At 38.1% G+C, this 23,568-nt stretch overlaps 1 protein-coding gene across 1 annotated transcript in view; it reads left to right on the top strand.

Moving 5' to 3' along the window:
* Window positions 1-23,568, top strand: part of COL25A1 (collagen type XXV alpha 1 chain) — a 509,464-nt gene that overhangs the window by 294,073 nt on the left and 191,823 nt on the right. The window contains exon 5 of the mRNA XM_061419417.1: window positions 2,284-2,301. Within this exon, the coding sequence (XP_061275401.1) occupies window positions 2,284-2,301 (18 nt within the window). The remainder of the gene's footprint in view (window positions 1-2,283; window positions 2,302-23,568) is intronic.

Below are 23,568 nucleotides of genomic sequence, written 5' to 3' on the forward strand. Positions count from 1 at the left end.
CTTTTTATCTTTACCATCACTTACTATTTGTTCTCACTATCACTCATAAAAAGTTTATAATGCAATGTATATTTGTGCAATTTATACAAACATTGTGCTAAAAGTCATTTGTTAAATGTAATGGCAGAAGTGCTGGTTTTTACAGATAGACAAGAAAAGCCTGGAATTTGTAAAACAACCATAGGTATGAAAAAATCTCAGCAATGATGCTAAAATATACTCCTTTGAAGAAATTCTTTCTGATTTTAAAGATGTCTACATTTTAGTCTTTACCAAAAAAAAAAAAAAAAAACATATAAGAAAGGTAATTTATTCTGAGGTTCTATAAAAGGTTCATGGTCACATTTCAGAGTGTGCATTAGCTTAAAAGTTTGGAAAGATCAAAAGTGTAAAGCATCCAGAGGAAGAGTGATCATGCAAGAGCTTGTGAGCATGCACTGTGATTTCATCCATTATGCAGATCTGGAAGATCCATATTTATATGTAGATGAACAGCCCTGTACTTATAGGTTCTCCATGTTTAGAGCTGATGTTAGAGCTGTTTGCTACCCTCAAGAACCTTTGCTGACCCGGTTTTTGTACAGGTATCAGTTAAGAGGCTGGGCGCCCTCTGGCCCTAGGTCTTCATCTGGAAGCAGAGATTCAGGCTGTTGCAGCCTGGGAGTACCTGGGGGGTTTAGTGCCCACTCAAGTTAAGCGTGCTCTGGGACCATGCTGATCTCAGTTAAGTCTGCATACAGCTCTGAGTTTAAACTTCCAGAGTGAAAGCCAAAATGGCCTGCTGCAAAATGTTTGAACTTTGGAATCAGTTTGGATTTAAAGTCTGCCCTTTTCGCCTATAGGCTGTGTGATTTTTTAGCTTATTTCTATGAGTCTGTGATCTGGTGGTTCAGACCATAAAGCATCTGCCTGCAATGCGGGAGACCCAGGTTCAATCCCTGGGTTGGGAAGATCCCCTGGAGAAGGAAATGGCAACCCACTCCAGTACTCTTGCCTAGAAAATTCTGTGGATGGAGGAGCCTGGTGGGCTACAGTCCATGGGGTCGCAAAGAGTCAGACGCGACTGAACGACTTCCCTTTTCTATGAGTCTCAGTTTCTTCATTATAAAATGCAGGACAGTTATAATAAATGGAATAACACATCCAAACTTGCCTGGGACTATAAGGAATGAATGACTGGTATTCTCTTATCCCTCTGCATCACTAAAGAGTCAGGCGTGGGGTGAGTCACATCCACAGTAGCTTGGTATAACTCCGCTTTCTGGTTTGATGGATGAAATCTAGACAGAGCTCTTGGATCTGTTCTATCACCAGTCAGTTAGAGACCATGTGCCTAGAGGAATTCCAAGTCTGAAGAGAAGCTGAAAGAGAAAGAAAGAGCCTTCTCTGGGAGTTGTATTAGCTCCTTGTTTTTTTGTGTAATACTCAGTGGCATACAGGTGATATAATGAGATTATACATCATTTACTTTTTAAGATTCCCTAATTCAGTGTGAACTTTTTCTTTCATCTCATCTATACAAAATCCAATTGGAGATTTGAAGACGGTGATGTATAATCAATACTTTTATTCACAGGTGATTTTCCTTTAGTAAGAAACACTTGCAGTTATGCTGTTTTGAAATTTTTATTAGTTTAAGCAACAGGAAAGTGACATTCAAAATAAATCTGATTGACCAGAGGTTACATAATCTTGTTTGTATGAGGAGTTATGATGCACTTTAATTGAGCCAAAGACCTCTCATATTCTTTTAAAATGCCCTTAGATTGGATTATGCAGAGTAAAAGATAGATGTTTATTTTTTAATAGACTTAAAGTATTATTGAAACAATGAGAAATGTAAAGAGTTGGTGAATTCTAAAGTTAAACAGCTGCCTCTTTTTTCTTCTCTCTGTGCCATCTCTGAATATGTAGCTCATAATAATAATGTGCTAGAAGATCCTCCCTTTATGTAACCGATTCATTATTATCATGTGAGATGTATTTCACCCTTTGCCTTTTCTTTCTCCATTTTAATTCCAGAGCATAGTAAAACTCTTGAGTCATTTTGGAGTTACATATAACAGATCATAACATCAAGATTTTAGATAAATAGCATAGAGTAAAAATATTAAGAAATAACTTGATTAAAACACAAAGTGAAATTGTCTGTAGTTAGGTATTATTATTTTCAGAAATATTTTGAAAACATGTTCAGAACTAGTTTAAGTTTTGATACTGGAAATACTCACTGAAGAAGCAATTTTATAACTATTTTCCTTTCTTTCTACTTTTCAATTGCAGGGTCAGCCCGGTCCTCAGGTAAGTGAACACTTTTTCTTCTCACAAATTAATTTCAATTTAAGATTTTTCCAGCCTAGAGGTTTTGCCATTCTTTTCAAAGCATATTAAAAAGCTATGAACCAGTAATCATGACACCACCCAGTAGACCAAATATTTCCCAGGAGTAAATCTTTGGGGCCTCTTCAGGATTGCGTGAGTCATATCAGCTGTTGGGCCAGATGGCAAGTTTAACAATGTACTATCATATAAAGCAAGACTCTTTAATAGATCTGAGACAGTGCCACAGGGCTTTAATGTAAGATAAAATGACTTAGTAGTAGATGTTGGGTAGGAACTGGTTGGCATTAGGTATTGATTCATCATTACTAATACATTGTCGTCAATCCCCACAGACTGATTATTTAGACTGCCATCCTATCAACTAATTTTGACTTATTATAGATAGATATTTAATTTGTTCTACATTTCCTTTTTTTAAACTTTTAAAAAATTTTTATTTTTAATTGGGAGAAAATTACTTTAATGTTGTGTTGGTTTCTGCCATACAGCAATGAAAATCAGTCATAATTAAATATATATTAACTCCCTCCCCTCCCTATATTTTCAATATAAACTAACTGCTGAAGATATGATTTATCATTATGAATGCAGTCAACAGACAATCTTTTGAGCCCTAAATCATAGTGAAGAAAATGAGGAAATATTAGGAAGGGGAGGAATGTGTATAAAGATGAAACACACAGAAGAAGAGAGTTGTCAGAAATGAACAGTCAATAAAAAACCCTCAATATTAGCAATTATTGTAGTCAGTAGGAAACCAGAGACAAGGAAATGACATTATTAATGTTTTACCTCTAACACCATCATACCTGTAAATAAAATAGTTATTTATTAAGTTCCCGTTTCGTGTTTTTCCCCTCGATATGCTGAATACTTTTTCTGTCCTAGATTGTTTCCTAAATAAGTGATTTTCCCAAATAAGTGGAGCCAATGCCACAAACTGTCTATTATGTGCTGATTCTCCTACTAGACCATGATAATATATTTATATTTTATGAGCTCTGAATATAAGGATATCTAACAAAACAAACAAACCCCCCCCCCCCCGGTAGAATATTCCTTTTCACACTACTCATGAGAAATATCTTGAGAAATAATTAATTTATATTCACTCATTATTCACAATAATGAATACTCTCATTATTTATAATTTTCACTTTTTAAAAAATATTTATTGGAGTATAGTTGATTTACAATATTGTGTTAGTTTCAGGTGTACAGAAAAGTGAATCAGTTATACATATACACATATCCAGTCTTTTTTAGATTATTTTCCCACATATACCATTACAGAGTACTGAGCAGAGTTCCCAGTACTATATGACAGATCCTTATTAGTTATATATTTTATAGATAGTAGTATGTAGTATAGTAGTATGCCACTGATCTAAGATCAAACCAGTCAATCCTAAATGAAATCAACCCTGAATGTTCTTTGAAAGGACTGAAGCTGAAGCTCCAATACTTTGGCCACCTGATGCAAAGAGCTGACTCATTGGAAAAGACCCTGATGTTGGGAAAGATTGAGGGCAGGAGAAGGGGGCAACAGAGAATGAGATGGTTGAATGGCATCATCGACTCAATGGACATGGGTTTGAGCAAACTCTGGGAGAAGTGAAGAACAGGGAAGCCTGGCATACTGCAGTCCTGGGGTTGCAGAGTTGGACATGACTGAGTGGCTGAACAACATAATGTATATGTCAGTTCCAGCCTCCCAATTTATCCCTCCTTCCTTTACCCCTTGGTAAACACAAGTTTGTTTTCTATGTCTGTGACTCCTGTTTTGTAAATAAGTTCACTTTTACCCTTCTTTTTTAGATTCCACATGTAATGACATTGTACGATGTTTCTGTCTGTCTTCACTCAGTATTACAACCTCTGGGTCCCTCTGTGTTGCTGCAAATGGCGTTATTTTGTTCTTAATTTTCACTCTTATGTTCTAAGTAATCTCAGGCTAGTTACTAGAGGGAAAAAACCCATGAAAGAAAGTCATAGTTTCTTCCCTAAATTCGAAACTGCTACATTATAATGAGATGAAAACAAAGTAAAAGTTGCTTTGCATGCTTTATTTTATTTAATGCTTGCAACAGTCCTGAAAGTAATATTATCCTAGATCTAGATCTAAGAGATATATATTTTTGATCTCTTCTTATTCTGTATATATGCTAGGTTTTCCAGGTGGTGCAGTGGTAAAGAATTTGCCTGCCAATGCAGGAGACGCTAGAGATACAGGTTCAGTCTCTGAGTTGGGAAGATCCCCTGGAGTAGAAACTGGCAACCCACACCAGTAATCTTGCCTGAAAAATTCCATGGACAGAGGAGCCTAGTGGGCTACAGTCCTTGGGATCGCAAAGAGTTGGACGTGACTGAGCACATATGCACCTTCTGTATATATCCTTATCTATATATGTATCTGTGTCTGTGAACCTGTGAGAACTATGTACACACACAACCTATGAGAACCTATGGGAAACAGTGCAGAGCTTGCCTTAGAACTGCCCTGCTGCAGGGCAGGAAAACTAATGCATTTAATCACTAATTTCCCATTCTTCATTGGTGAAAGCTGTACCTGGGTGTTAACTCCCTGGCACTTCTGGCCTACCCTAGAAGGTATAACACACTCCAGCTGTTCAAGGAATGCAGGAAGCTGTAAGAACATATGGGACCTGCATTCTAGCACAGTCTTGGAGAGAGGCAGCGGCGTGTGTTGGCACCTACATCTGCTACAACACTCAAGGGCCAGTGTCCTATAGATGAAATAGAGAGGGAAACTCAGATAGGGCTATAAGGACTTAGAAAACTGGACAGAAAGACAGCATGAAAAGCATAATGAGACATTAGAGAGGATAACTATAAAAGAAGAACATGGAAAAAAAGAACATGGTCATAACAAATTTTGAATGCACAGTCATAGTGAATGAGCAGATGAAGGATGATAAACCAGTACAGGAAGCCAAGAATAGTCAGAACCAGGAACATCTATGGAGGGATCATGGTAGCTGAAATTTAAAAGTGTATCACGGCACTTTAAGAAGCCAAGAGATACCCCGACATTGTCTTTCTACACCATAGGCAAAGAGTTTTGTTGCTACGTCTCCAAGGAAAAGTCTGACCTTCTTCTTATTCCTACATCATTATAGTATTTTTCAAAAGAAACTTCCAATTTTAGATTTTAAATTAGAGAATTATTAATGAACTTTTCACGTAAGTACTAGATGATTATTAACTGCTTGTTACTCATATACAAATGTTTATGTCAATTAGCGTTTTCTTGCATAGGTTGAACACTGCCACATGATCTTATTCACATTGCTGTATGATGTAAAACTCTTAGAAAAACTCAGTACTCTTTCTTTGCTATCACACATTATTTAATAAGGACTTCCAGATTAATAGGGTTTTATTTTGCAGACCAGTGGTAAAAAGGGGAAATATCTTATCATCAAGGAGTTCTGATTGTCTTTCTAAAATTGAAGACGGCTTGGATGGACTTCGATTGTTAAAAAATTGCAAAGACTAGAAAGCTAAATAGCAGTGAACTCTGTTACAGTAACAGTACAAAATTGAATACGAAAATAGGCCTTAGGGAAAAGAGGTGAATCTATGCATTTACCTAAATGGGTGAGAAAATGGTTCTTGACAAGGGAAATGAGATGGTGAAAGGATATTAGAAAGAAAAAATAAAAAAGGCAGTTCTAGCAGCTGTGGTTAAGATAGGAAAAGAGGCAGGGGAATGAATGAAGAGGATACTGCTGTGAATCCACTGAATCAGAGGAAATCAAATCCTTGGAGAGGAAAAGGGATGGTTTAGAGTAAATAATGGTTTTTATTTTTCAATTTGTTAATGTGGTGTATTACATTGATTGATTTGCGGATATTGAAGAATCTTTGCATCCCTGGGATAAAGCCCACTTGGTCATGGTGTATGATCTTTTTAATGTGTTGTTGGATTCTGATTGCTAGAATTTTGTTAAGGATTTTTGCATCTATGTTCATCAGTGATATTGGCCTGTAGTTTTCTTTTTTTGTGGGATCTTTGTCAGGTTTTGGTATTAGGGTGATGGTGGCCTCATAGAATGAGTTTGGAAGTTTACCTTCCTCTGCAATTTTCTGGAAGAGTTTGAGCAGGATAGGTGTTAGCTCTTCTCTAAATTTTTGGTAGAATTCAGCTGTGAAGCCGTCTGGACCGGGGCTTTTGTTTGCTGGAAGATTTTTGATTACAGTTTCAATGATCCAGAGATCCCACTGCTGGGCATACACACTGAGGAAACCAGAAGGGAAAGAGACACGTGTGCCCCAATGTTCATCGCAGCACTGTTTATAATAGCCAGGACATGGAAGCAACCTAGATGTTCATCAGCAGATGAATGGATAAGAAAGCTATGGTACATATACACAATGGAGTATTACTCAGCCATTGAAAAGAAAACATTTGAATCAGTTCTGGTGAGGTGGATGAAACTGGAGCCTATTATACAGAGTGAAGTAAGCCAGAAGGAAAAACACCAATACAGTATAATGGCGCATATGTATGGAATTTATAAAGATGGTAACAATAACCCTGTGTACGAGACAGCAAAAGAGACACTGATATATAGAACAGTCTTATGGACTCTATGGGAGAGGGAGAGGGTGGGAAGATTTGGGAGAATGGCATTGAAACATGTAAAATATCAAGTATGAAACGAGATGCCAGTCCAGGTTCGATGCACGATACTGGATGCTTGGGGCTGGTGCACTGGGACGGCCCAGAGGGATGGTATGGGGAGGGAGGAGGGAGGAGGGTTCGGGATGGGGAACACATGTATACCTGTGGCGGATTCATTTTGATATTTGGCAAAACTAATACAATTATGTAAAGTTTAAAAATAAAATAAAATTAAAAAAAAATAGAGTAAATAATGTCACAGAAACTTGAAAAAAGCAATTGGGTAGAAAAAGAAAAGAAAAATAACGTGACAACAGAGTAAAGGAAGAAAGAAGGGGAAGAAATGAGAAAACAGACAGATGAACATTTATATTTCAAACTAAAGGTAGTGGGAGTTATTCAGGGGTGGGGCAAAGTTAATCTGTTGAAATGAAAGTCACCCTGATATTTTTTATTAATCCGTATTGACGTAATTCAGTTCAATAACTCGTGTCTATTTTGCCTCTATTAGGTACAAGGCTGTGAAATTGTAGTGAACAAGACAGACTCAGTCTCTGTTGTTTTGGTAGTTCTTTTAATAATAAGTCAAGTAGAGTGTCAAAGTTCTGTCGGTTCTGCAGACCCGCCATTCTGAGGATGGCTTTAATCATACCTGTGAGGCCTACTCTGTGTTTGCACATCTGGTTAGTTCCCAGGTTCTGTTAGGACTTTGACATGAGGCATTTAAGAAAGCCTTTTTCCTACACACACAGGTGAACCACCATCAGTGCCATTGCTCCAAGTGTGGCCCTCGTGCCATGCCTTAGTCCTGATAATGGGATTCTGCCCAGATCCAGGCACCCTGTTCTGATGACTTGAGTCCTTTCCCAGCTCCACGTGTCTACACTGTTTTTCCATTATCATCGTCATCCAAGGTCCTCCTTTTCCTTTCCTCTCTACTGCTGGGCTGCCCTGCTGGCTCAGCGGTAAAGAATCCACCTGCAATGCAGAAGATGAAGGGGATATGGGGTTTGATCCCTGGGTTGGAAATGGCAACCCACTCCAATATCCTTGCCTGGAGAATCCCATGGACAGGGAGCCTGGTGGGCTACAGTCCATAGAGTTGCAAAGAGTCAGACACGATGGAAGCGACTTAGCCCCCACGCACCCTGGGTGTTAAGTCATGGTGTGTATACTCTGTGCAGCCTTGCTAATGGCTGACTGAACAGGTCGATGCCTCTAGCTCACTGCCTGCTTGACAGGATTCCATTTCTATTTCTCTTGACCGTGAATCCCTCTTGCCATTCTGCACACTGCACAGACATGCCTGTTGCCTGGCCTGTAACTGCTGCAAAGGAGCTGAGTCCAAAAAGTAGACATTTAGGTTTTCCTATCCCTGTAGTGGAGTCATCAAGTGGGAATTAAGTTGTAGCATCAACCAGTATCAACTTATATATGTTTTCCAGACAAAGTTTTTCTCTCATGGTTCTTATTATGTCATTCTTCTGACTCACAAACTTTAAATCTCAGTATGATTACCATTTAGACTGCAGTAAAATCTAGTTCCTTCCCTGACATTCAAATTCTTTGACTTGACCTGTTTTTCCAGCACTATATCCTACTGATTTTTAAAAAAATAATTGTATTTATTTATTTTGGCTGTGCTGGGTTTTCATTGCTGCTCAGGCTCTTCTCTAGTTGCGCTGAGCGGGGACTCCTCTCTAGCTGCGGTGCGTGGTCTTTTCATTGATTGGCTCTTCTTGTGGAGAACAGCCTCTAGGGTGCATGGGCTCAGTAGCTGTGACTCCTGGACAGTAGAGCACAGGCTCAGTAGCTGTGGTGCACAGGCTTAGTTGCTCCATAGCATGTGGGATCTTCCCGGATCAGGGATTAAACCTAGTCTCCTGCATTGACAGGTGGATTCTTTACCACTGAGCTACCAGGGAAGCCCCTAGCCCACTGATTTTTAATTAATTTTCTTCCTGGGCACGATACTTCATCCAAACTGAATCAAACCATTAATTCTCTTCTCTTCAAGTCTGTTTTCCTTCATTTGTCTTTTCTTAAACCAGTATTTTCTCCAGAAGTGCTTCCCTCTCAGTGCCTAGATACACTCAGATTCTACACACCCAAATAGGATAACCCTTCATACTTACATGTTACTTCTTCCATCAAGATGTTGTTACTTCCCTTAGCTGAATATAATTTCTCCCTTTGGCTGATTCCACACAGCATTTTATCCTGTACAGCTTTTTATATTACTTTATGTTTTAAAACAGAGAGAATGTAGACAGTTAATCCGGACAGATCGTAAATCACATCCTAGCTCTACCACTTACAAGCTCTGTGATCTTGGGAGAGTTACTCAATCGCTGTGAGTCTTATTTCCCCCATCTGTAAAGCAGAGATGATAAAATCCTATTTCAATGGAGGGTGTGAGGGTTAAGCATGTATATAACTTTTTTCTTTTTTTAATGTATTTATTTTTTAATTGAAGGATAACTGCTTTACAGAATTTTGTTGGTTTCTGCCAAACGTCAACTTTTAACACAACGTCTACCACGTGCCAGGCACTCAGTATATGTTAATTCCCTCCCTCCCTTTTCCTCTTTCTATTTTATAATAATCATTTATAAACATCTTTTCTTTTTTATTACTAGCTGTTATGATTCTCAGGAGCGGAATCCACGCTTTCTTTAGTCTTTAGTGTCCTCTATAACATCTAACTCAATTCCTTGTATGTAGTCGAAGTTCAACAAATCTTACTGAGTCACAAGTGGTATATACAAGAGCTTAAGGAAAAGGAAGCTGAGGAGGAGAGAAAACTTTCAGCTTTTCATAATTCTAAGAGCACCAGGCAGTAATACCATCTGTTATCAATTATACCATGTAAAACTGGTCTGAGGTTTCTAAGCTCTGAGATCTTTCTGAACATTTATTGTTGTTAATATCTAACATCCACGTGGTTGGAAGGGCTTCGATGCCTTTGTTTCCTTTCATTATAGTCATTTATTCATGTTGATATTTAATTTTTGGTGAAAATAAACAAATAGCACTCGCCCAGGGCTATACTTATGATGTGTAATTATATTTTGTAGCTATTTATTTGTAGGGTTCAAAGCCCGGATTTAATTTTTAACAATCAGGACAGCTATAGAAAGTAGTTCATGGTGGTTGCAACATGGCATTGCTTAAGCAATAATATTCTCCCATTAATAATAATTTAATATAAATTGTATTTGTATTTGTATTAAAAAACTAGTTGTTTTTTTAAAAACAAAAACCTTCTCAAGATTCTGTCTTGCACACTTTATAAAATATATTGGCCTTATCTTCACCCTGAATAACTCCATCAGCATAGTCAGTAGAGGATAATGAAACAGTGGAATCATTACATTAATGAAAGGTACCCCTTCTATGACAAGGGCATTTCTTTTGCATAAGCTCTGTAGAAGTATAAAGCCCTCCTTGTAACTCCCCTTTGGAGTTGCATGTGAACATAAAGGAGATACAATTCCCGTAGGAATTTGGAAGACTAAAGCTGCGTGCATGGTGTAATTCTGTATTACTCACTGAGAAAAAAATGCAAGAGAAAAACCACAAGCAAATACCATTAGACAACTGCACATGGACGCGTGTGCCTTCCATTTGTACTGGTTCAGATGCACTTGAAAAGAAATGGAAGATGTCACTTTGCCTTTTTCCCCAAACTCTTTTTTACTTCTTGTTGTTTTTTTTGCTTTGACATTGTCATTGCCATTTCACAACATTTTACTAAAATGTACAAAAATAAAGCTGCATGTGCCTTGTAAGGAATTATTCCTGAAAAAAAAAATACTATCTTTGGGGACAGTATTTAACTTTTTGCTCATATGCTTTTAATTGTACTTTAAGCTCCTTCTAAGCTAACACTTTAGCAATTCCTATATTTCATGTTTGTGTTTTAGTCCAGGCTTTGTCAGATCCATATAGTCTGACTTGGGGGCAGGGGGGAGAATGTATTCATTCTCTAAGAAATCTGAAATGCATGTGTCTGTGCCCGCATGTGTGTATGCATGCATGTGCATATGTGTGTACATGTGTACAGAGTCTTTTACTCACTATACAACTGTCCAATTAGTAATGTATCCTACTCTGAATAAACTATGTTAGAACTGATAAAGTATTATCATGCCCCATTATCTACACTTTATGTGGTGATTGTGTGATAAAGAGAATGATTATAAAAGTCTTAAGATTAAGACTTTGTACTCCAAATAGCTTATACCATTAAGAGTACACACAACAGCTTATTTATTTTACTATAACCATATTTCTTTATTTTTACGTGGTCATTTGTGTATTGAATTGAGGTAACATTACCTCAAAGTTTAATGTTAACTTAGGATTCTTTCCTACTGAAATTAGTTGAAGAAAATTTACTGCCAACTTTGTATTTTGTTTTCTACTAAAGTGAAAGTGAAAGTGAAGTCGCTCAGTCCTGTCCACCCCTTTGCGACCCCGTGGATGGTAGCTACCAGGCTCCACCATCCACGGGATTTTCCAGGCAAGAATACTGGAGTGGGCTGCCATTTCCTTCTCCAGTTTCTACTAAACGTATTCCTTTTAATTCTACCTGCATAAAGGTGAATAACATAATCTTTCATGAATAATTAATCCAACATGGATTTGCATATATAGCAACTGTTATCATTCTCCAAACTTACTCATTTTTCCATCTCAATTTTTAATACAATGTTGATATATAGAAAATGTACAATAAGGTTTTGTTGAATAAATGTATTTAACAATTTAGATTTAAAACTAATTTTATATTCACTTGATGACATGACTGAAAGAACTGAAAATAGCAGCTTTAACAGTCCATTTTAAAAGCAGCATATGGAATACATTGAATAGGTTAGGGGGATGAGCTCCATGGGAAGACACCTGGATTTACACCTTGGTCTACCACTTACCAGCCGCATGACTTTGGCCAAGTTATTTTTTTCCTCAAGTTTTTCAATGTCATATAAGGGTGATTGGTTTGACTTACCACATGATTTAATGAAGCACTTAAAACAGAGTAGGCACACATAAAGGTTATTATTAAATCTAAACACTTTCATGAGTGTCATTATTAAATTTAAACACCTTCATGGACTTTCCTGGTGGCTCAGACAGTAAAGAATCTGCCTGCACTGCCATCAAAAAGTCTACAAACAATAAATGCTGGAGAATGGGTGGAGAAAAGGGAACCTTCTTACACTGTTGGTGAGAATGCAAGCTAGTACAGCCACTAGAACAGTGAGGAGATTCCTTAAAAAACTGGAACTAGAATGGCCATTCAACCCAGCAATACGACTGCTGGGCATACACACTGAGGAAATCAGAGTTGAAAGAGACACATGTACCCCAGTGTTCATTGTAGCACTGTTTTACGATACCTAGGACATGGAAGCAACCTCGATGTCCATGGACAGACAAATGGATAAGGAAGTTGTGGTACATATATACAATGGAATATTACTCAGCTATTAAAAAAGAATGCATTTCAGTCAGATCCAATGAGGTGGATGAAATTGGAGCCTATTATACTAAGTAAAGTTAAGTCAGAAAGAGAAACACCAATGCAGTATATTAACACATATATATGGAATTTAGAAAGATGGTAATGATGACCCTATATGCAAGACACCAAAAGAGACACAGATGTAAAGAACAGACTTTTGGACTCTGTGGGAGGTGAGGGTGGGATGATTTGAGAGAATAACATTGAAACACATACATTACCATGTGTAGAATAGATGACCAGTGCAAGTTCAGTGCATGAAGCAGAGCACTCAAAGCCAGTGCTCTGGGACAACCCAGAGGCTTGGGGTGGGGAGGGAGGTGGGAGGGGGTTCAGGATGGAGGACGCATGGGTACCCGTGGCTGATCCATGTGATAGCTGGCAAAAACCACTGTAATATTGTAAAGTAATTAGCCTCCGATTAAAATAAATTAATTAATTAAAACAAAAAAAGAATCTTTCTGCAATGCAGGAGACCCAGGTTCAATCCCTGGGTCAGGAAGATCCCCTGGAGAAGGGAATGGCATACCACTCCAGTATTCTTGCCTAGAGAATTCCATGGACAGAGGAGCCTGGTGGGCTACAGTCCATGGGGTCTCAGAGTTGAGCTTGACTGAGTGACTAACACACATACAGACACCTTCATACATACCTTCTTATATAAGCATTCACACTGAGACAGAGCCATGAAGATATATTACCCTTGATACTTCTTATGATGGATATATATTCCGTAGAATAATGGCCTCCAAAGGTAGAGGTTTAGGATAGTAGTTTAATCTTAAGTAATTCATGAAAAATGATTAGCACTGTTAGATATATTTATTGTATAGATTCTCTATCTGAAATAAACATTTATGTGCACATTTGTGTATCTAATTCTTTCTAAAGATATCAAAAAGCTTTAGTTAGAAATATCGTTCTTCATAGTATTTTATAATATTAACTTATCCCAAACAAGGGCAAGGTATATAAAATGTACAGATATCAGTTATATCTCATATTGCTATATAAATTTATTTCAGTCCCAGTCCAAGACCCAAGAGGACTTTTTAAGAGAATTTAGCAAACTAGTTCTGCAATTCATTTGAAAGAGAAAGGGACCCCAGTGACCATGAATATTTTGAAATGAAAAATGTGGGACAGCTTTCCCTGCTAGGTATTGGAGCCCTGAGTCTACAGTAGACTTAGTTTGCAACACTCTGTAAGACTTCTGCTCCTGTTCGTGGTGAAACGACTGGGTCCAGATTTAGCCTCCTCCCTATACAATTAAATCGCTAGAAAAAATATGTAAAATAATAGTTTTAAGGCCCTGGACAACAGGCAGCACAGAGAAGGAAGACAAACAAGGTGAACCGTATGACTGCTTGAGCATACTGCCTGGAGAGCATTTCTCAGCTGCAGCGCAGGAAGGAGCACCTAAACAGTGGGCTCTGACCTTGGAGGAGGTTAAGGCAGTTGGAATTTTTGGGTCAGGCTAGAGAGCAAAAAGCCAGATGGGAAGAGCTCAGAAGATATGTAGAGAGTCCCCACTGAGAGCTCAACGCATCAGTACATGTGTGTCTTAGCTTAGTTGTTGCAGCAGAATGCTACGGACTGGGTGGCTTAAACAACAAACTTTTATTTCTCTGTAGCCCTTATTTTGTGGTAATTTTAAGTAGAGTAGGCCCACTCCAGTGTTCTTGCCTGGAGAATCCCAGGGACGGGGGAGCCTGGTAGGAGGCCGTCTATGGGGTCGCACAGAGTCAGACACGACTGAAGCGACTTAGCAGCAGCAGCAGCAGCAGCAGCAAGGCTTCCCTGGTGGCTCAGTGATAAAGAATCCTCCTGCCAATGCAGGACACCTGGGTTCGATCCCTGGGTCAGGAAGATCCCCTGAAGGAAATGACAACCCACTCCAGTACTCTTGCCTGGAAAATCCCATGGACAGAGGAGCCTGGTGGGCTATAGTCCATGGGGTTGCAAAAGAGTCAGACACAACTGAGTGCCCAAACAAGAACAATAATCTATAAAAATATCAAATGGATGTCGTATACCTGAAACTAATATTGTAAATTAAATAAAAACTTTAACAAACTTTAAAAAGAAATATTGTTCTTAGTGAATTAAAACTAATTTAGCTTGAAGTGTTTCAAACTTTATGAACTTTATAAATGTTCTCAAGTTTATTATATATACATATGTAATTTCTCATATATATCTTTATGAATTTCTTATCCTATGAGAATTCTTAATAGCTAAATTTATTTTCTTTCTATGGATCTCCAGTCATATTTCAATTGATATCACATTTTCATACAAAATATAAATTGTGAATCGTGTAGAGATTAAAATAGAAGAATGTTGTGAGACAGTAGGTAGAAAGATAACTCAAGAAACATCTTATCCTATCTTCTTTCTTTTGACTAGACCACATTTAAACCTAGTTTAAACAATGACTGAAGAAAACTCCATTACCTCGCTAAGCTAATGTGAACCTTTACATTTCAGGTTTATTTTTTTCAAGTGATCCATTTATTCAGTATTAATTATTTAAGATCTTAGATCAGGCAGAATCTATCACAGTAATTCACATTCAGCAAATATAATTTTTATTAAAAAATACATGGAATTAAAAATAAATCAATGGCGATACATCTTCAGTTGATAGTGTTGAATAAATATCATATATTAGCGTTTGGCTTAGAATAGTTATGGCACAGATTCTTTGCAACCTCTTACCTGGCAACCTGAGCTATGGTCCTACTTGTAAAAGTAAATAAGCATAGTGAGGTTTTGAGTTCCCGAAAGAAATGTTACTCCTTGCAGTAAACACCAGGGCCACAGTTTACATTTGTCCCAGTTGTGCCCCACACAAGGCTTCTCAGCTCGTGCTTCATTTGCCAGGCTGGTGGGGGCTAAATCTGCCTGGAGGAAAGCCTCTTTATCTCATTAATGCAAATCTCAGTTTGAGTCATCAGGACTCTGAATGAAGTGCATGGAGAGTACACTGAAGAAAACTATTGGAAGTCTTAGTGGTGGGCATCAGGATCTGAGATGAGAAGAGTGCATCCAGGAGGAAATGTGTGGGGCTGCCCTGGTGGCTCAGTGGTAAAGAATCTGCCTGCCAATGCAGGAGACACGGGTTCTATCCCTGATCTGAGAAGATCATACGTACCTCAGAGCAGCTCAGCCGTGTGTCACAACTATTGAGCCTGTGCTAGAGCCCAGGAGTTGCAAGTACTGAACCCGTGTGTGGCAACTACTGAAACCCTCATGCCCTAGAGCCTGTGCGGTGAAACAAGAAGAAACCCTTGCAATGAAAAGCTCGCACACTGCAACTAGAGAGTCTCCCCTGCTTGCCACACCTGGAGAAAAGCCCACGTAGCAACGAAGACCATGGGATTCTCCAGGCAAGAATATTGGAGTGGGTTGCCACTTCCTCCTCCAGGGCATCTTCCCAACTCAGAGATTCAAACTGAGTCTCTTATGGGAGGTCTGCTCTTTACCACTAGTGCCACCTGGGAAGCCCACAAATAAATAAAATTATTGGGGGGAAAAAAGGAAATCTGTGGTGGGCAATAGGCATCATCCTGGAGAGAAGCCACCGCTGAGTGTAGAGGAGATGGACAAGCAGCAGCTGAAACTATGGGAATGAGTGAGATGCTAAGGGAGTGTGTATAGAGGAGAGGAGAAGAAGGCAGGGGTGTGGGGGAGTGTTAGTCAAGAAGTACAGAAGAGGACGAGGAAAAGGAAGCCCCATCAGACAGTGGAAGACCCAGAAAACTTTGCCAAGAAACTGAAAATTCAGCCATGTGAACTTTGTTCCTGGGTTTACAATTAGGAGGTCAGTTAGTAACTTTAGTCACCTGTGGTTTTTCAAAGCAGTAATGCCATGGTTTTAGGAGTGACTCCATGTTGAAAATGTAGGGAGAGTGAAAATAGAATATCCTCTTTCTAAAATTTGGAGTCACAGGCAGGAGGGAGAAAGGAGCCAAAAATATCTGCCCATGTTGAGATGTGAGAAAAAAAACCTTTCATTGAACAGAGTTCATTTTATCTTCAGCAGACTGTGCGAAGTTGTTTGATCCTTTTACTGTTAGTTTTAGCTCATCTGAACTAGAGTCATGAGTCTACAAATGAGAAATGGTAGTGACTTTGAAAGGCATAGTTTCTAGCCAAAGTCAAATGTATCCTCATAAGCATTCATTGAGAGCACGTTGAACATACAGATCTGTGACTTTTTGATTGTCAACACAGTATTAACAGAATATTAATTTTGTCCCTGATGTCTTGTTACAAATCTTTGTTGCAGGAAATCTGCTAATATGTTTATTGTATACTTACTGCACATAATGTATGAGACTGCACATTTGAATTAGTAAGATAGGTGCATGTGTGCCATTGAAGGAAATGACAACCCACTCTAGTGTTCTTGCCTGGAGAATCCCAGGCAGGGATGGGAAGCCTGGTGGGGTGCTGTCTATGGGGTCACACAGAGTCGGACATGGCTAAAGTGATGCAGCAGCAGCAGCTCCATAGTTGAGGTTGCCAGGTCAGTTCAGTCGCTCAGTCATGTCCAACTCTTTGTGACCCCATGAAAAGCAGCACACCAGGCCCTCCTGTCCATCATCAACTCCCAGAGTTTACTCAAATTCATGTCCACTGAGTTGGTGATGCCATCCAACCATCTCATTCTCTGTCATCCCTGTCTCCTCCTGCCTTCAATCTTTCCCAACATCAGGGTCTTTTCAGATGAGTCAGTTCTTCACATCAGGTGGCCAAAGTATTGGACTTTCAGCTTCAACATCTGACCTTCCAATGAATATTCAGGATCGATTTCCTTTAGGATGGACTGGTTGGATCTCCTTGTAGTCCAAGGAACTCTCAAGAGTCTTCTCCAACACCACAGTTCAGAAGCATCAATTGTTCGGTGCTTAGCTTTCTTTATAGTCCAACCCTCACATCCATACAGGACTACTGGAAAAACCATACCTTTGACTAGATGGACCATTGTTGGCAAAGTAATGTGTCTGGTTTTTAATATGCTCTCTAGGTTGATCATAACTTTTCTCCCAAGGAGTAAGCATCTTTTAATTTTATGGCTGCAGTCACCATCTGCAGTGATTTTCGAGCCCCCCAAAATAAAGTCTGTCACTGTTTTCACTGTTTATCCATCTATTTGCCATGAAGGTTGCCAGATAAGAGGTTTCAAGAAAGGTGTGTTGTAGTTATTCCAAGCAAAATGAAAGTGGGTGGTGTTTATTCAGCAGAAAGAATGGCATAAGCAAAGATACAGAAAGTGAGGAGAGCGAGGGGCATTCTGACCACAGCTGGTATTCAAGGCTGACTGGTGGGGAGGATTGTTATGGGAATGGAGGCAGGGGTGGAATAGGGGATAAGGCAGAAAAGGAAAGATAGAAGCAGATAACAGACAACTTTGGGCACAGAGTTAACACTTTATATGGTAGGCATCAGAAGGGTCATCTCAACTGAATTTTAATTATGTAACTACTTCTTTGGGGAATTTTCAATCATATTTAAAAGGAAGAGAAAATAGTGTCATAAACTGCCCAAGGCCCATCACCCAGGTTCAAGAATTATCCAAGGCTAAACCCTAGGGAGTATCAAATAATGAGAACTCATACAAGGGAAAACACTTGAATACGAGACCAGTTGAATACAACCACCAGTAGCACCGTGTGCAGGACACCTCATCTAAACAAAACAAAACAAAATACAAACCCAATCCTCAGCAAACAGGATTACCACCTCACTCAGCCTTGCCCATCAGAGGAGAATCAAACAAACAAACAAAAACTCAGGACAAACCTCACCCTATACAAAGCTTACACAAACTACTGGACCAGCCTTAGGAGGGCAGAAACCAAAAGAAAGAAAGAATTCAACCTTGAAGGCTGGGAAAAGGAGATCTCAAACACCATAAGTTAAAAAAAATAGTGAAAAGGCAGAGAACTATTACACAAATGAAGGAACAAACTAGAAACACAGAAGTCCAAATAAATGAAGAGGAAATAGGCAAACTACCTGAAAAAGAATTCAGAATACTGATAATAAAGATGATCAAAAACCTTGAACACAAAATGGAGAAAATGCAAGAATCAATTAACAAAGACCTAGAAGAATTAAGGAATATACATACAGAGACAAACAACACAATTACTGAAATTAAAAATACTCTAGAAGGAATCAATAGCAAAATATCTGAAGCAGAAGAATGAATCAGTGAGCTGGAAGATAAAATGGTGGAAATAACTTCTGAAGAGCAGAATAAAGTAAAAAGAATGAAAAGAACTGAGGATAGTCTCAGAGATCTCTGGGACAATATCAAATGCACCAACATTCGAATTATAGGGATCCCAGAAAAAGAAGAGAAAAAGAAAGGGTATGAGAAAATTTTTGAAGAGATTATAGTTGAAAATTTCCTCAACATGGAAAAGGAAGTAGTCAATCAGTCCAAGAGGCAGAAAGAGTCCCATACAGGATAAATCCAAGGAGAAACACACCAAGACACATACTAATCGAACTAACAAAGACTAAACACAAAGATAGAATATTAAAAACAGTGAGAGAGAAGCAACAGGTAACATACAAGGGAACCCCATACACTTAACAGCTGACCTTTCAGCAGAAACTCTTCAGGCCAGAAGGGAATGGCAGTATATCCTGCCACTTAAAGTATCGAAAGGGAAAAATCTACTACCAAGATTACCATACCTGGCAAGGATCTCATTCAAAATTGACGGAGAAATAAAAAGCTTTTCAGACAAGCAAAAGTTAAGAGAATTCAGTACCACCAAACCAGCTTTACAACAAATGTTAAAGGGACTTATATAGTCAAGAAATACAAGAGAAGAAAAAAGATCTACAAAATCAACCCCAAACAATTAAGAAAATGGCAATAGGAACGTATATATCAATAATAACTTTAAATGTAAATGGTTTAAATGACCAACCAAAAGACACAGACTGGCTGAATGGATACAAAAACAAGACCCATATATATTCTGTCTACAAGAAACCTACTTCAGACCTAAAGACACATATAGACTGAAAGTGAGAGGATGGAAAAATATATTCCATGCAAATGGGAAGCAAAATAAAGCTGGAATAGCAATCCTCATATTAGACAAAATAAATCTTAGAATAAAGAAGATTACTAGAGAGAAAGATCAGATCAGATCAATCACTCAGTCGTGTCTGACTCTTTGGTACCCCATGAATCGCAGCACGCCAGGCCTCCCTGTCCATCACCAACTCCCGGAGTTCACTCAGACTCACGTCCATCGAGTCAGTGATGCCATCCAGCCATCTCATCCTCTGTCATCCCCTTCTCCTCTTGCCCCCAATCCCTCCCAGCATCAGAGTCTTTTCCAATGAGTTAACTCTTCACATGAGGTGGCCAAAGTACTGGAGTTTCAGCTTTAGCATCATTCCTTCCAAAGAAATCCCAGGGCTGATCTCCTTCAGAATGGACTGGTTGGATCTCCTTGCAGTCCAAGGGACTCTCAAGAGTCTTCTCCAACACCACAGTTCAAAAGCATCAATTCTTCGGCGCTCAGCCTTCTTCACAGTCCACCTCTCACATCCATATGTGACCACAGGAAAAGAAGGACACTACATAATGATCAAGGGATCAATCCAAGAGGAAGACATAACAATTATAAATATCTATGCACCCAACATAGGAGCACCTCAATACATAAGATAAACACTAACAGACATAAAAGGAGAAATTGCCAGTAACACAATAATAGTAGGAAACTTTAACGCCCCACTCATACCAATGGACAGATCATCAAAACAGAAAGTTAATAAGGAAATACAAGTCTTAAATGATACATTAGATGAGATGGACCTCACTGATATCTTCAGGACATTCCATCCAAATGCAGAAGAATACACCTTCTTCTCAAGTACAGATGGAACATTCTCCAGGATAGACCACATCTTGGGTCACAAATCAAACTTTAGTAAATTTAAGAAAATTGAAATCGTATCAAACATCTTTTCTGGCCACAACGCTATGAGGCTAGATATCAATTACAAGAAAAATAAACTGTAAGAAACACAAACATGTGGAGATTAAACAACACATTTCTAAGTAACCAACAGGTTACTCAAGAAATCAAAAGGGAAATCAAAAAATTTCTAGAAACAAATGACAATGAAAACACAAAACCTATGGGATGCAACAAAAGCAGTTCTAAGAGGGAAGTTTATAGCAATAAAATCCTACCTCAAGAAACAAGAAAAACATCAAATAGACAGCCTAACTTTACACCTAAAATAACTGGAAAAAGAAGAAGAAGAACAACAACAACAAAACACCAAAATTAGTAGAAGGAAAGAAATCATAAAGATCCAAGCAGAAATAGATGAAAAAGAAATGAAAGAAACAGTTGTAAAGATTAATAAAACTAAAAGATGCTTCTTTGAGAAGATAAAACTGACAAACCTTTAGCCAAAATCATCAAGAAAAAGAGAGAGAAGCATCAAATGAAAAAAAATTAGAAGTGAAAAAGGAGAGGTTACAACAGACAATGCTGAAATAGAAAGGATTATAAGAGACTATTATGAACAAGTATATGGCAATAAAATGGATAACCTAGAAGACATGGACAGATTCTTAGAAAAGTTCAATCTTCCAAGACTGAACCAGGAAGAAATAAAAATTATGAACAACCCAACTACAAGCACTGAAATTGAAGCTGTGATCAAAAATCTTCCCCCACAAAAAAAAAAAAAAAAAAAAAAAGCCCAGGACCAGATGGCTTCACGGGAGAATTCTATCAACCATTTAGAGAAGAGCTAATACCTATCCTTCTAAAACTCTTTCAAAAAACTGCAGAGGAAGGAACACTTTCAAACTCATTCTGCAAGGCCACCTGATATCAAAACCAGACAAAGACAACACATAAAAAGAAAACTACAAGCCAATATCACTGATGAACATAGATGCAAAAATCCTCAGAAAAATTTTAGCAAACAGAATTCAGCGATACATCAAAAAGCTCATGTTTCTGATCAAGTTGACTTTATTCCAAGAATGCAAGGATTCTTCAATATATGCAAATCAATCAATGTGATACATCATATTAACAAATCGAAAGATAAAAATCATGATAATCTCAATAGATGCAGAAAAAGTCTTTGACAAAATTTAGCACCCATTTATGATTAAAACTCTTCAAAAAATGAACATAGAAGGAACCTACTTCAGTATAGTAAAGGCCATATATGTTAAGCCTACAGCAAACATTATTCTCAGTGGTGAGAAACTAAAAGCATTCCCCCTAAGATCAGGAACAAGACAAGGGTGTCCACTTTCACCACTATTATTCAACATAGTTCTGGAAGCCCTAGCTACAGTAATCAGAAAAGAAAAAGAAATAAAAGTAATCCAGATCAGAAAAAAAGTAAAGCTCTCACTGTTTGCAGATGACATGATACTGTACATTGAAAACTCTAAAGATAGTATCAGAAAATTACTAGAGCTAATCAGTGAATTTAGCAAAATTGCAGCATACAAAAATCAATACACAGAAATCACTTACATTTCTATATATTAACAAAGAAAAATCAGAAATAGAAATTAAGGAATCAATCCCATTCACCATTGCAACAAAAAGAATTAAATATCTAGGAATAAAATTACCTAAGGAGACAAAAGAATTGTACACAGAAAATTATGAGACACTAATTAAAGAAATCAAAGATGACATAAACAGATGGAGGGATATTCTATGTTCCTGGGTAGGAAGAATCAATATTGTGAAAATGACTATACTACTAAATGCAATCTACAGATTCAATGTGATCCCTATCAGATTACCAATAGCATTTTTCACAGAACTAGAACAAAAACTTGCACAATTCATATGAAACACAAAAGACCCCAAATAGCCAAAACAATCCTGAGAAATGGAGCTGGAGGAATGGAATGGAGCTGGAGGAATCAACCTTCCTGACTTCAGATTATACTACAAAGCTACAGTCATCAGGACAGTATGGTCCTGGCACAAATACAAAAATATAGACCAATGGAACAAGATAGCCCAGAAATAAACCCATGCACCTATGGGTACCTTATTTTTCACAAAGGAGGCAAGAGTATACAATAGGGCAAAGACAGTCTCTTCAATAAATGGTGCTGGGAAAACTGGACAGCTACATGTAAAAGAATGAAATTAGAACACTTCCTAACACCATACACAAAGATAAACTCAAAGTGGATTAAAGACCTAAATATAAGACCAGAAACTATGAAACTCTTAGAGGAAAACATAAGCAGAACACTCATTAAGAGAAATCAAGCAAGATCCTCTAAGACACACCTCCTAGAGTAATGGAAATAAAAACAAAAGTAAACAAGTGGGACCTGATTAAACTTAAAAGCTTTTGCACAGCAAAGGAAACTATAAGCAAGGTGAAAAGAGAACCCTCTGAATAGGAGAAAATAATAGCAAATGAAACAACTGACAAAGGATTAATTTTCAAAATATATAAGCAGCTCATACAACTCAATGCCAGAAAAACAAACGACCCAATCAAAAAGTGGGAAAAAGACTTAAACAGATATTTCTCCAAAGAAGACATACAGATGGCTAACAAACACATGAGAAGATGGTCAACATCGCTAGTTATTAGAGAAATACAAATCAAAACTACAACGAGATTTCACCTCACACTAGTCAGAATGGCCATCACCAAAAAGTCTACAAACAATAAATACTGGAGAAGTTGTGGAGAAAAGGGAACGCTCTTGCACTGTCAGTGGGAATGTAAATTGATTCAGCCACTATGAAAGACAGTATGGAGATTCTTTAAAAAACTAGTAATAAAACCACCATATGACCCAGCAATCCCACTCCTAGGCATATATCCTGGGGAAACCAAAACTAAAAAAGACACATGTATCCTATTGTTCATTGCAGCACTATCTACAATAGCTAGAACATGGAAGCAACCTAGATGTCCATCGACAGATGGATGGGTAAAGAAGTTGTGGTGCATATACACAATGGAATATTACTCAGCCATAAAA

The sequence above is a fragment of the Bos javanicus genome, chromosome 6, assembly GCF_032452875.1.
Source record: "Bos javanicus breed banteng chromosome 6, ARS-OSU_banteng_1.0, whole genome shotgun sequence".
Taxonomy (NCBI): domain Eukaryota; kingdom Metazoa; phylum Chordata; class Mammalia; order Artiodactyla; family Bovidae; genus Bos; species Bos javanicus.